Below are 13,169 nucleotides of genomic sequence, written 5' to 3'. Positions count from 1 at the left end.
TGAATTTATAAAGTAGAGAAGGAAAGGAAAGAAGAGGGAAAGGCTAACGAAGCTCTAAAGTTGGGTCTGAAGTGGGGAGCTGCGTAAAGCATTTGAGTTTGTAAGGGCTGTAATCAGACACAGTAGGATTTTGTTTGTGGAAATGTAGTTTATTAAGTTGAGTAAAGAAGGGGAAATCCTGTTAAATTAACTTCTTGACCATTTAAAAAATTACATGATGGTTTTCTTTGAAAAAAAGTATAGTGATAAATTACTATTCTAGTTCCTCTTTCTAAATGTATTATGACATTTTAAAAAATCAGTTATTATATAATAAACATGGCTAAAGGAAGCTGTTTTATAAAAGTTTGGGTTCGTTCTCTGTCATCTCCATATAATCAAAATTTTTGGAGAATATCCCTCTTTTGAATGAATTTTTCATGTTGTTTAGAAAATTCTAAATAATTATATAAAAGCAGCATAATTAAATGATGTCTAAATAACTAAACTATTTTAGATAATATAAAGTACAGGTATCCTATGACCATAATAATTTCAGATAGAATAATTTTAAAATGTAACTATGACTTTAATATTTTTGAGAATAAAAGTCAATATTGCTCAAATTTCTGTTTTTAAAATTTGACCACTTTAGTTGTAGTTGCATTCATGACGGTATCCTTCGCTCTTCATTCTAATGTTTGGGCCTCTACATTTTTGGGGTTTTTTTTCGATGTGTTTATGTTTATATATAAAATTGTCGGGCCTGCATGTATATATGTGTACCGTGTCTGGCCCTGTGCCTGTGGAGATGAGCCGCTGTGTGGGTGTTGGGACCCAAATCTGGGTCTTCTGGAAGAACAACAAGTGTTCTTGACGACTAAGCATCTCTGCTGCCCCTCTTGGTTTATATTTTGATAACTTACTTGGGAGATAGTGAATATCCTGTTTTGCTTTGTTTTTTCTTTTTACTGCTAACTTTAAATTATGTTTTTAAGCGTGCTGATGACATCACAAGCTTAGTAGCAGACACTACACTTCTGGTACACTTTTTTGGAAAGAAAGGAAAAGCTGAGCTCAACTTTGAAGATTTTTATAGGTGAGCTTTATTTCTGTTGAAATTTATTAGACTACTAAAGTCAAGGGATCTCGGGAAATCATCTACTACAGTGGTACTGAGCCACGCTGGTCTTCACAGAAGGTACCCCATGTAGTACCCACTGCCACACAGTTACTGAAAAATAAAAAATAAATACATATAATTATTATGTCTTGTGTTTTTAGAAGTATATTCCTCATTAATTTCTGAGCCTCAGTAAGCCACAATAATAATGGCCAATATTCTTTCTACCCAACAAGGTGATGTAGCCATTCTGTAGACAAGCAGGCTCCAGCCCGAAAGAGAAGCATGTGTTCAGGTTCAGCTTTGTGACCGTAATTCCTCTCCACCTCAGAAACTTTGAGCTGTTACATAATTAAATTATTTCCTATAATTAAATGTGCAGTAAACAATTGATCATTTATCTTGTTTATTTTTCATTATTTTACCACAGATTTATGGATAACCTACAAACAGAAGTTCTAGAAATAGAATTTCTTTCCTACTCTAATGGAATGAATACTATCAGTGAAGAAGATTTTGCCCATATTCTTCTACGGTATACTAATGTGGAAAATACAGCAGTATTTTTGGAAAATGTGCGCTACAGTATTCCTGAAGAAAAGGTATTTAACCCCTTATCTTCATTTTGTTACATCTATTATCTTGAAACACATTGTCTAATAAATGGTATTTTATATAGATTTATTAAATGATTTTATTAATCTAACTCCTCTGTGAATTAAAAACTATTTTGAATATATATCATTCTTCCCCTCTGTATGCCAAGGCCTGTTAATTTTGAATTCAAGTAGAGATCAGTATTCTTAGAAATACTGAAAAATCTTTAAAACTATTAGTTAGTTTGTTTGTTTCAAATTATGACTGTTATTATTTTCCAGAAGAATTCTGGTGAGTTAGATATTTTGACTAGTTGCAAACCTTGTAAGGCAGTCGATATTGACATTATTTCTGCCACCCTCTGTTTATTTGTGTAACACCTCTAATAAAAGGTCATTTGAAAAGTGCCATTGATGAGTGAGTGATCTTATCTGCATTTGAAGTGAGGCTTTTCAGCAAGTTTGGATGCCATGAATAGTTAAGAACCCAGGACAACTCCTTGTGTATTTGCTTGGTAGCCTGTGTGGTGTCAGCCCTTTTGAGCAGTTGCATTATCTAATGGTATTTGAATGCTTCATTGCAATCCAATAGAAACTGCTGTAAAAAGTCTCCCTTTAAGCCTGGGATGTTTGGGATCTATTGCCTTCTTCTGTTTGTTTATGGAAGGATCAGGTTAAACTGTTCAAGAAAACTTGCAAATAGTTTGAGTTTGTTTAGAGTGGACACATTGTGAGTTCTAACAATTCTCAGACTGACCTAAGGAATGAGAAGAAGAAAAAAAAAGACTTGATGCATTTGGCTTTTACTTTGCATTATCTTTTAACCAAAGGAGTTTTATCTGTTTTACCCACTAAGCTGGATTTTCTTAACCAGTAGATAATTCTCTTGAAATAAAAATCGTTAAGTTGTGCTATTCAAGCTATGTAATACTGTATAGGGCTTTTAGTCTGTATTAACTCAGAAGGTCAAATTGCAGGATGACTATCTTGAAACTTTTCATAGTTTTTGTAAATTAATTTCCTATCTAAAATTATTTCAGAGTAAAAAATCTAAAGTTAAATTCAGCTTTTTTGCAAGCCCAGTTTGTAGAAATATCTCTACAGATGTTATTGAATGGTAATTGCTTGTTCTGAACTCTTGCATCATCTTCAGAACAACCTTGCAGGTGTTGGCAGATTTCTTTTAGAAAAGGAGAAACTAAGAACATTGGACACTTGTCCAAGACTCTCTAAGCAAGTGTTTCTTGTACTGTACTCTACTTAGATCTTTCCCTCATCTACCACTCATCCCTAATAACAGAAAAGAAAAACCTGGTATCTGAATGGCACTTCCCATTCTACACTTCCTTTTCGTTCAGAGATATTAAATATAAGGTCTTACTAAAGGCACAAAGGATTATAATTTACTAGAAAAACTAAATAAACAAAGATATCAGCTTTCAGGTAAAGCTAAGTGCTGTGGAAAGGACCTGTGGAGACTGATGGAGAAGGCAGGCTGTTAGAGTTCCTCAGAAGTACCTTTGAACAGGGCCTGTGTGGAGTGAGCTGTTCAAAAACTGGATGAAGAGTATTTTAGACAGGAGGGCCTGGGGACAGAACAGGCTTAGTTTATTTGAGAAAATGCTTTGGCAACTAATAAAAATAATAACCAAGAACAGAGTAGGTGGTGAGAAGGGAAAGTTAGGTACGTCTGATAGAGCTCAGTAGATGAAAGAAAAAGGGGGCTTAGATGTAATTCTAATGATGAAACTCAGAGTGATTGAAAGTTGGGAGTCTGGAAAACTACCTTCTTCATTAGCTCCCTGGCCACCCACCACTCCTTTATGAGTGCTCCTCTTCACTTACCCCTGCAGTCAAAGCCAGATTTGGGAAGCTAGAACCATTGGCTCTCTGCTCTTTTTCCCCCTGTACATTTTCCAGTTGTTTAAATTTGGTTGATTACATCCAAACCTGAGATACATTATTTTTATTTCAAATGCTGTTCCTATTTAACCGAAGTAACACCAGTGGTAGCACTGTGGCCCGTGAACACAGCTTCCCAGAGCAGGTTATTAGGAGCACACTCCTTCATAGTCTTGTGCCCTCCTGGGCTGGGTCTGTCAGTGCCATGTTCTGCTTCTACTGCACCTCCCCCAGGTGTCTCGGCTGCATTTGAATGACTGAAAAAGTCATTTCCCAACAATTAACGCTTAGTCAGCATCTTGATTTTTGCATTGTCATTATAAACATATTGATGACCTGATGCTGAATCAGGTGAAAGAATAAATATGCAAAGCAAATCTGTTTTTACGGGTATCCTGTAGGTCTAAGAAATGGTGTTTAGAGGACTATCATAGTTGGAACTTTTCCAGTTATTTCATTGCAGCACTTGTTGACACTTGATGTTAACAGGACAGTGTCTTAAAACAGTTCACTGTTATCAGAGTAGCGGTGCTACCCAATGAAAGGAAGTCTGAGTGAATCCTACACTTTATTTAGAGAATTTTTCCAAATATGCCTGGTGTGCTAGATTATGAAATATATTGCACATCCTAATGTTTTCCTGTATTAAATGTGTTGCACTTATTTTAATACTTTAATTGTCAATACTAATCGATTCACATTTCTTTTCCCAAAATAGGGCATTACATTTGATGAGTTCAGGTCATTTTTCCAATTTCTGAACAACTTAGAAGACTTTGCAATAGCCCTCAATATGTATAACTTTGCAAGCCGTTCCATAGGACAAGGTAAGAAATCATTCTTCAAAATGTTTAAGTCAAAATACCCCTACCTCATTCCCAGAGACTTTGGAAGAGGCTAGTGAGATATGTTTGGTCATGCATCAGCTTACCTGAAAGTATGGCTTCATAATTTCTGTGGGAAATCAGTTCTGGAACTTAAAAGTATGTAAAGTCTAGGTAGGGAATGTGCTGATTTCTTACTGGGTTTATTTTTGGCCTTTCATTTCATATTATGAGGAAGAACTAATAAAGTTTATTGTAGAAGGTCTAAGAAGAAACCTTGAGGCTACTTGGTAACATCAGGGAACACATGGCAATCTGCACAAATTCTCACTGATGTTTGCCTAATCAGAAACCAAAAATACATGAGCAGAGCCACTTAGCCATTAAATTATTTTAACTGGTTTTTGAGACTGATATATAAAATTGAATATCTTTTTTTAATTTACAAAGAAATACATCTGTCATATAACTTCAAATACTGATGTCTTCAGGACTCCCTCATTCTTTGCTCATGGGTTGACTAAAAAGCCAAATCCTTTTACTAGGATTCTCTCCCTTATAACCGTGTCCTCTTGCTGTGTGGTGTGGTGATGTCTTCAAGTCAATTTTACTAGCCTCTACCAGAACCTATTTATGTTAGATCTCAAATTATAGTTTTGAATTTTTTATTTTCAAATTCTAGGAAAAAGTCACACTACACTCTCCCCCCCCAAAATGTTGATGATAGTTAGTTCTCTCAAAAGCATAGAAGGGGTCGGAGCATTAAACCGTGAAGGCCTGAATTCAAACCGCCAGCTTCGGAACCACTCAACACCCATGTTACGTCTGTTATACAGCCTCATTTTGTTCATTGAATAAGACAGACCTGAACAATTTTTATATTTCATTCTTTCTCTAAACTATATGCTTAGACGTTGGAAGGCATGTCTCCACAAATGATATATATTATCACAAATAATATACATGTCTCCAAACGATACTTATATGATAATAAATATTTACATCACAAACAATAGAAATATATCATGTACTTAAAATGTAATATATCTTACGGCAATAATATATCCTTTAAAAATAAATTAGTATCTGTTTATTTGATTCAGAGCAGAAAGCTGCTTTCTTATTTTGTGGGACTATAAAAGAGGAAAATTTTTTAGTCTCACTTCTTCGAATGTTCAGATTAATATTTGGATTAATACCTTTCTCCTTTGCTGCTGTCAGCACAACAATTCAGGCCATTGCTTCTTAAAGGGATTTGCAAAGGCCACCTAAGTGGCATTCCTTCCACGAGCTATTCCTGAAACACGTGGAAGACTCCCCTAAAACAAACTTCACCTTTCTTTGCTATAATTGCTGTGGGAAAACTGTTCAAGTTCCCCCAGTACCTGCTAGAGAGTGTGCAGGTTCCTGACCTCTCTGTCTGTGCAGCGCTTCCCCGGGTCCTCACCCAGACTGCCGATTGTCTACATACTCTGGTCTCTTCTCCCTCACAGCACATGCTCCTTCAGATTCTCCCACTGCTGAAACCATCCTTCCTGTGGGGCTTAGCTCAATACCTCATCACAGCCTTTTGAAACCGTTGCGTGCGCTTTTCTTCCCTCCTCCCTTACCCACACTGTAGACACAGTTAATCACTCATCTCCACATTCTCAGCACTTTCTGGAAAGTTTTATGAGATCCTGTATAATAGTTACCTCGGAGAATCTTGTCTCACATCTGAACTCTTTCTTGGGAATTTATCTTACTAACTGATAAAGAGTCTCTTGCTGGCAGTAGCTGTTGATTCAGCTTTCATTGATGGAGTGTATTATTAACCCAGTAGAGCCCCTGCTCACTCTTTTCCCTAAAACCACAGTGTCTTCTTCTTCCGTCAGTGACAGTGCAGTCGTGTGTCATTTACCATCCTGGCTCATGTTTAGCAAAAAACATTTTACAGCCTTTGCAATAATTAGCATTATATACTAAAAAAGATACCTTTTCCTACCTTTTCATTTTTTGTGATATTTATCTAGATGAATTTAAACGTGCCGTCTACGTAGCTACTGGACTTAAACTGTCACCACATTTGGTGAATACTATCTTCAAAATTTTTGATGTTGACAAAGATGACCAATTAAGTTATAAAGAATTTATTGGAATTATGAAAGACAGACTCCATAGAGGATTCCGGGTAAGTCTGAAGATTTCAAGCCTATTGATAATCCTTTTTAAATCTAAGTTCACATAAAAAAGAGTTTATGTGAGAGTTTAAGGTTATATATATGAGGTTTTATATATATATATATAATATATATATATATATGAAATGATATTTTAAAAAAAAACTAAGATTTCCTTACCTACATTCAAAAACAATGAAAGGTGATAAAAGATTTTGTTTGTTTTTGTTTTTTGAGACAGGGTGACAGGGTTTCTCTATGTTTTTAGAACCTGTCTTGGAACTTACTTTGTAGACCAGGCTGGCCTTGAACTCACAGAGATCCACCTGCTTCTGCCTCCCAAGTGCTGGGATTAAAGGCATATACCACCATTTCCCATTTAATTCATTTTTATATTCAATTAGGGGGATGTCTTTACTTTTGTTTTGGGGAAAGGGTATTGCCATTTGTTGTTGTTTTTAATGTAATCTTGTCATCGGCCTTCAGACTTGGTAGTAAACAAGGAAACATCACTATTCCTTGTTGCACATTGAATGTTTCCTTTAGGAAACTGAGGCTCTTAAGCTACTGCAGATACATTCCTATGTATAAAATAAACTGAAAATAATTTTTCATTACTATTTTTCCTTTGACATACTAAAAAGTTACAGGAGATCATCCTTCCTTTTCTAAAAATTGCTTTTTAAGATCTCAGCTCCAGTGTGGTTTAATAAATGTTTATATTGCTAATGTACTTAATGGACATTCCAGAAGGAGAGGGAGAAAAATCCTTTTCAATTGACAGCTGCTGTAGCCAGTCTTCCTCCTGTGTCAGGACAAACATTTGAAGTAGAACATTGTAATTCAAAGATTTGCTTAATGACTTTCCGCCCAGGCTGTTGTGCTTCAGTGCCACCTAGTGGTAGCTTGTTAACATTTCACTTGACTCTGCAGACACTTGTAAGGATATACGTAGGAATCCATTTATTTCTCCTCAAAAATAACAAGGTTTAATTTGGTATGAACTACACTGTAAGCTTTGGGCATGGTCTTCCCTCTAAGTTCCATGAGTCTCATTTCTGTTCACTATTCTATGTGTGTAATGTTTGCACACTTGTTACATGAATACATTGTAGATTCATTATCTTAATCTAGTTGATATAATCTTGTGCTTCTTTGTAGTTTCAGGCATTTAAATCTATTTTAAAGCAGTTTTGAAATAAATGTGATTATTAGTTGTGATCACTGTTCTATGCAATTGATCTTGAAAATGCATTCCTCCTGTGTGACTGGAATTTGTACCTGTGGATCGCTTATTCCTGTGTCTGCAAACCCTCCCAGCCTCTGGAAACCAGCATCCTGCTCTGTGTCCATAAATTTGGCTTTTAGATTTAGATTCTACATATGAATCAAATTATACTGGATCTCACTCACATTCATTAGGACATTTGTAATCTTCTATTCCACAGGGCTATAAAACAGTTCAGAAATATCCAACCTTCAAATCCTGCCTGAAAAAAGAACTTCATAGCAGATAAGTATGTTAACTTATGTTTATTCTAATTTACCCAGGAATAATTAAGAATAGATATTTTATGACATCTAAGCAATAGCTGGGAAGGGATTAGGGTTAGGGCTCAGTGGTAGAGCACATGTTAAGTTCTATGTTCCACAAGAGAAGAAAATAGCTGAAAGAAATATAATGATCACCTACAATTTTGTAGACAATGAGAGTGGCGTGGTTTAAAGCTGAGGACATAGCTCAGTTAGTAGAATGCTCACCTGGCATGCATGAGGCTCTGGGTTTGATTTCCAAAATCACATAAACCAAGTGTAGTGGTGCATGCCTCTTTTCCCAACGCTGGAGGTATTAGCGGGAGAGTCATCCTCAGCGGCATATCCAGTTCTAAGCCAAGCTCAGTGAAAAGAAGGAAAACGGAAGGAAGGATGCTTTTATGTTAAGTTTGCAGTTCTGTACCTGTGCAGGCACAGGACGATACATCTAAGCTGTGCTGTGTAATAGAAGGGCTTTAGCACCTACGGAATTTGTGTTACTCTGTTTGGGGAGCATGGTTCTAAATTGTTGCCACAAAAATGGCAGCTTTACCTTTAAAGACAGTTTAGGTGCGTGTCACTGTGCTAAGATTGTCCTTCTTTCAGGTCTCACAAGTAGGGATGTTTCTTGTCATCTACTGCATTGCTGAGAATCAAACCTAGGGCCTTGGGCATGCAAGGCAGCTGATCTGCCACTGGTTCACATCCCTCGCTCTTGATTTTTGTGGTCTTAAAGTCATGATCCTCCTACTTCTGCTTTCAGAGTACATGGACTATAGGCCTTCACAGCTGTACCCCTGAGTAATTCAGGAAGTCTTTCCTAATTTTGTTTGAAACAGAGAAATATCTCAAATTTGTTCATCTCCTAAAGAAGGTTGTTTTTTGTTTTTAAACATCAATAATAACTGTATAATTTTAGTCAGTCATGTTAGGATCCCATGATGGAGGTTTTGCTGCTCATTTAGAAATGAGTATGTGTTCTTATGTATATTTTTTACTATTTCCCTCAAGCTTGAAGCTCTTTATATATTTCCCAAAGTGCTTCCATATGGTAAACAGCTTTTAAGAAGAAAAAAGGAAGTTGCTTTGTGTCTTTATATTTTATGTGACTGTGACAAAATACTTCAACAAAAGCAGTTTAAGGAGAAAAGGCTTACTCTGGCTCTTAATCTGAGGGGACTCACCCCGTCCTGGCAGGAAGCTGCTGGGCACACCGCATCCACCATTAGAGGGCAGAGAGCAGTGGCTGCATGCTGCAGCTTACTGCCCTGCCCCATTTATGCAGTTCAGAATCCCAGTCAGCACACTGTGCAGTCCACACAACTCCTCACACGTCTCCCAGGAGATTCTGTCAAATCGTCAGCACTAACCAACCGTCAGGCTTTGTCAGCTGAGAAATGTAAGAGAAATGGCCAGAGTGCCATGGTCCTCGTAGAATCTATCAGCTCTCCCTGTGCTACTGTTTGTTTTTGTCTTTCTACAAAGGAACTGCAGTGACGGGTGTTCTGTGAGGTAGTTTGGAGGCCTAACTATCTACTGTCTAGTATATGGAATCCAGTTTGGGAAGCAGTGATTCAAGAGACACACAGGCTTATTTATCTGTTAAGGTAGCTGTTGTGACTTAGCTACCCAGGGTCTTCCATACTTCTATTTTAAGGAACTGTGCATTGCCTTTCGAAACAAGAACAGCACACTGACAAATTAGTGCCGTTGCGTTTCTATATCCCTGTGTTTAGTGTCCCCGTCTTACTTGTGATAGCATCCCACAGATCCTACTGACAGCGTGTTAGTGCACAGAACCATAGTGCAAACTGGTTACCCAATCCTGTTCCTTTCTGAAACCGACTACTAAAGAAGCTTCTTAACAAAACATGAACTTGTCTTAGTGGATAAGTGCACTTGGCCCTAAGCCAGCCAACTTGAACCCACTTGATGGCAGGTAATAATAGACTCCCATATGCACAGCATGGCACATTAGCGTGCTGCCTCCATGCACACATATTAGTAAACAAAATAAATACAATTTTAGAAAGCTTTTTAAACGTTTAAACTAAAGTGTTTTTAAATACTTGATTCTTATATTTCATGTGGACAGTTTTAATTAGTTTTTAATGACTGCTTCATATAAATTTTGTAAAAATTTTTATTATTGTCATTACCTTGAATTACATAAATATTGGTTTGGCATTTTATTTTGTTTTGTTTTGTTTTGTTTTTAACTAGATCCTCTTAAAACAAAGTTTGAAGGATTATGATTTATGTGCAAAGCAAGAAGCAAGTTTCTGAGCATGGATCCAAGTGTGAAGTCAGAGCATGCAGAAAATAAAGGGAAAGGTGAAATATTATGAAATTATATTTTTTCCTGGAACTGAGTTTGTCAGTGTAAAGCGAAGGAAGATTGAACCTTCTAGTTGCGAACAGTAGCCCTGGGTTTGACCCCTAGTACTACCAAGAGAAAACTTCCTGCAGATGCTAAACGTAATTAGTTGACCATGCACCTCGATTGACTGAAGTCTGAACTTTTTCATTCCCTTCACAATTGTTTAGATTACTTATTTATTAGAAATGCCATTTATTTCAAAATAAGTTATGAATGATAGGATATAGATGGCTTAAAAACAGAAACACGTTTCCTTCTGGTTTGAGCTGTGAACCTGTTTTCAGACGAGGAATATTGCTTCTGATTTGTCTTAGGGCCCCTAGACATGTTCATAAGTACCTGTTATTTACCTTGTATTTAATCACACTGAAGTAATTTCAGAAAACAAGTGAAAATTTACTAAATATGATGGTTTACATTGTACTTTCAACTTTTAAAAGTACTTATGTAATATACATTGTTGGATTTGTGTAAATTTTTGTTTGTTTTTGCTATTTGTGTGTTTTGTTTTGTTTTTGTACCACGGTCAACAGGATTTCAGGTATTTAAAAAGCAATTTAGCTTTTTTTTTTTAAAGAAAACCTAGTGATCACATGCTGATGTTAGGAGTCAGCACAGTGGTAGTAGTAATTACCACAGGGGAAAACGTGCTCCTAATTGCAAGTACAATATGTAGAAATAATATTAGGAATATATTGGATATTGTAATATATGTCTGTAGCATCAAAGCTAATATAAATGGTTTAGAAGATTGATGTATATTTACTAGGTAGAAGATAATCTTTTTGTTTCTTGCAAAAGGACCACATGCAAAATTGATCCAAACAGCCATTAGTGATGAATTCTATAATTCATTACATCAAAACAATATGTCTTAAAAGGGAAAATAAAACTTTCTATTGAAAAACCCCACTTAAGAGACTGGCCAGGAGGGTTACAGCTCAAGGCCTGCCTGGGCTGTAATACAAGCTTGAGGCATTTGGGCTGCTTAGAAGAACCCTGCCAAAATAGAGATGCTGGGGAAATAAGTCGCTCAGTGGCAGAGTGCTTGCCTGCCGTGTGTGAGGCCTCGGGCTTAGGTCCCAACACTACAAGTAAAAAAAAAAAAGAAGAAGAAGAAGAAAAAGAATGAAATAAAAGAGGGAAAGAGGAAAACAAAATCCTAGATTTTTACATTGAAAAAGAATTTTAGGATACTTAATATAACTTTGGCTACCTGATAAAATTGGTTTATACAAGGTATTATAAAATAAAGCAATGAGTTTAAGTTAATATATTTATATATTGCATGTATTATATGTTATTAATCTAATATCTAAAATATTAATAGGTTCATTCATCTTCTTCCATAAGACATATTTAGTATAAATTGCATACACTCCAACCATTTCTTTGCATTTGCATATGAAAATAGGAAACACTGGCTTTATTTTTCTAAGTTATTGAATGTGAAATTGATCTACATCAGCCTATTTATTAAAAGTAATGTTATTTTGGTGTTATTAGTATTGATTTTGTGTTTTTTAGACTTTTCCACATTCTTAGTCTGGTATTATTTATTGCACCAATATAGAAATATAAATGGGCATATATAGTATAGTATACTTGTTTAATTACACCTACTTTGAAATTTTAGTCATTTGATGTCTAGACAGAGATACCTACCTACTCATATTATCATGCCTCACACCTGGAATGTTCTTGGTAATACACGAATGTAAAATGATTGAAAACATACAAATTAATCTTTGATTATAAGTTATATTATTATACATAAGTAGAAACCTTGTTACTATGATTTAAAAATTAAATAACCTATTTAAAAATCCTTTATAAGTCTTGTCATTGTTCCAAGGAAATAACACCCATAATATAAGCATAGTCACTATTCTTTACTGCTTTATTGAGAATTGGTCTATTTATAAGGTGGCAAGATAATATAAAAATGGAAATGAATAAAATATTCTGATTAATATAAGAGAATAGTGAATCACAATTATTCCCTATGTGTCACTTTTAAACATTTTTGTCTATAAAATGGAGATAGAAATATCTTCCTGGGGTTTAGGTTACATCAATTGAAATATATTAAATGTTTTGCAAATAATGTACTAAATGCACATACAGTAGCTTCAAAATTTCCCTCTCCAAATTATAAAAATTTTACATAGAATTTTAGTGTTATGCTAAGAAAGTCTACATGATAAATGATACTAGGTACTTCTCAGAATAGTTTATAATAAATTGTTTTAGCTTAAAGTCTGAGTTTTACTATAAATCTTAATTGTAAAGCTACGTGTCTTACATTGTTATATTATCTTAAAATAAATGTACCTCCTTTGAACCAAGAAACATTATAGTCTGCTGCTGTGTGTACCAGCGAACTAATCTCTTCCTGAACACATCACTTCCTAACCTGGGGGATTTTTATGGGTTACCACTGTTCTTAAACCCACTCCTCTAGTATTACATGCCGTCAAATTGAACTCATAGCACCTCTGTTCATAAGTAAACTGCAGAGCCTTGAAGCCTTCTCAGAGTACTTCAGAGAGAACTATGATTGTTCGCACTAGAAAAATGTTCATAAAGTTTACATGGGACTTAACAGAGTGTCTATTTTGTTTCAAAGAATTAATCATTTAAATGGCTTAAAATAAAGCCAAAATTACATTA

At 35.5% G+C, this 13,169-nt stretch overlaps 1 protein-coding gene across 2 annotated transcripts in view; it reads left to right on the top strand.

Annotated features, from left to right (window-relative positions):
* Micu3 (mitochondrial calcium uptake 3) overlaps positions 1-12,848 on the top strand; it is an 85,975-nt gene extending 73,127 nt beyond the window's left edge. For both annotated transcript variants that reach the window (XM_048456616.3, XM_048456615.3), the window contains 6 exons: positions 978-1,078; positions 1,533-1,704; positions 4,319-4,427; positions 6,437-6,594; positions 8,032-8,100; positions 10,340-12,848. In XM_048456616.3, coding sequence (XP_048312573.2) covers positions 978-1,078; positions 1,533-1,704; positions 4,319-4,427; positions 6,437-6,594; positions 8,032-8,100 — 609 coding nt within the window. In that variant the 3' untranslated portion in view covers positions 10,340-12,848. The remainder of the gene's footprint in view (positions 1-977; positions 1,079-1,532; positions 1,705-4,318; positions 4,428-6,436; positions 6,595-8,031; positions 8,101-10,339) is intronic.
* Positions 12,849-13,169: the final 321 nt, after the last annotated feature.

The sequence above is a fragment of the Myodes glareolus genome, chromosome 23, assembly GCF_982192425.1.
Source record: "Myodes glareolus chromosome 23, mMyoGla1.1, whole genome shotgun sequence".
NCBI classification, from domain to species: domain Eukaryota; kingdom Metazoa; phylum Chordata; class Mammalia; order Rodentia; family Cricetidae; genus Myodes; species Myodes glareolus.
This window is presented reverse-complemented; position numbering and strand designations above follow the sequence as displayed.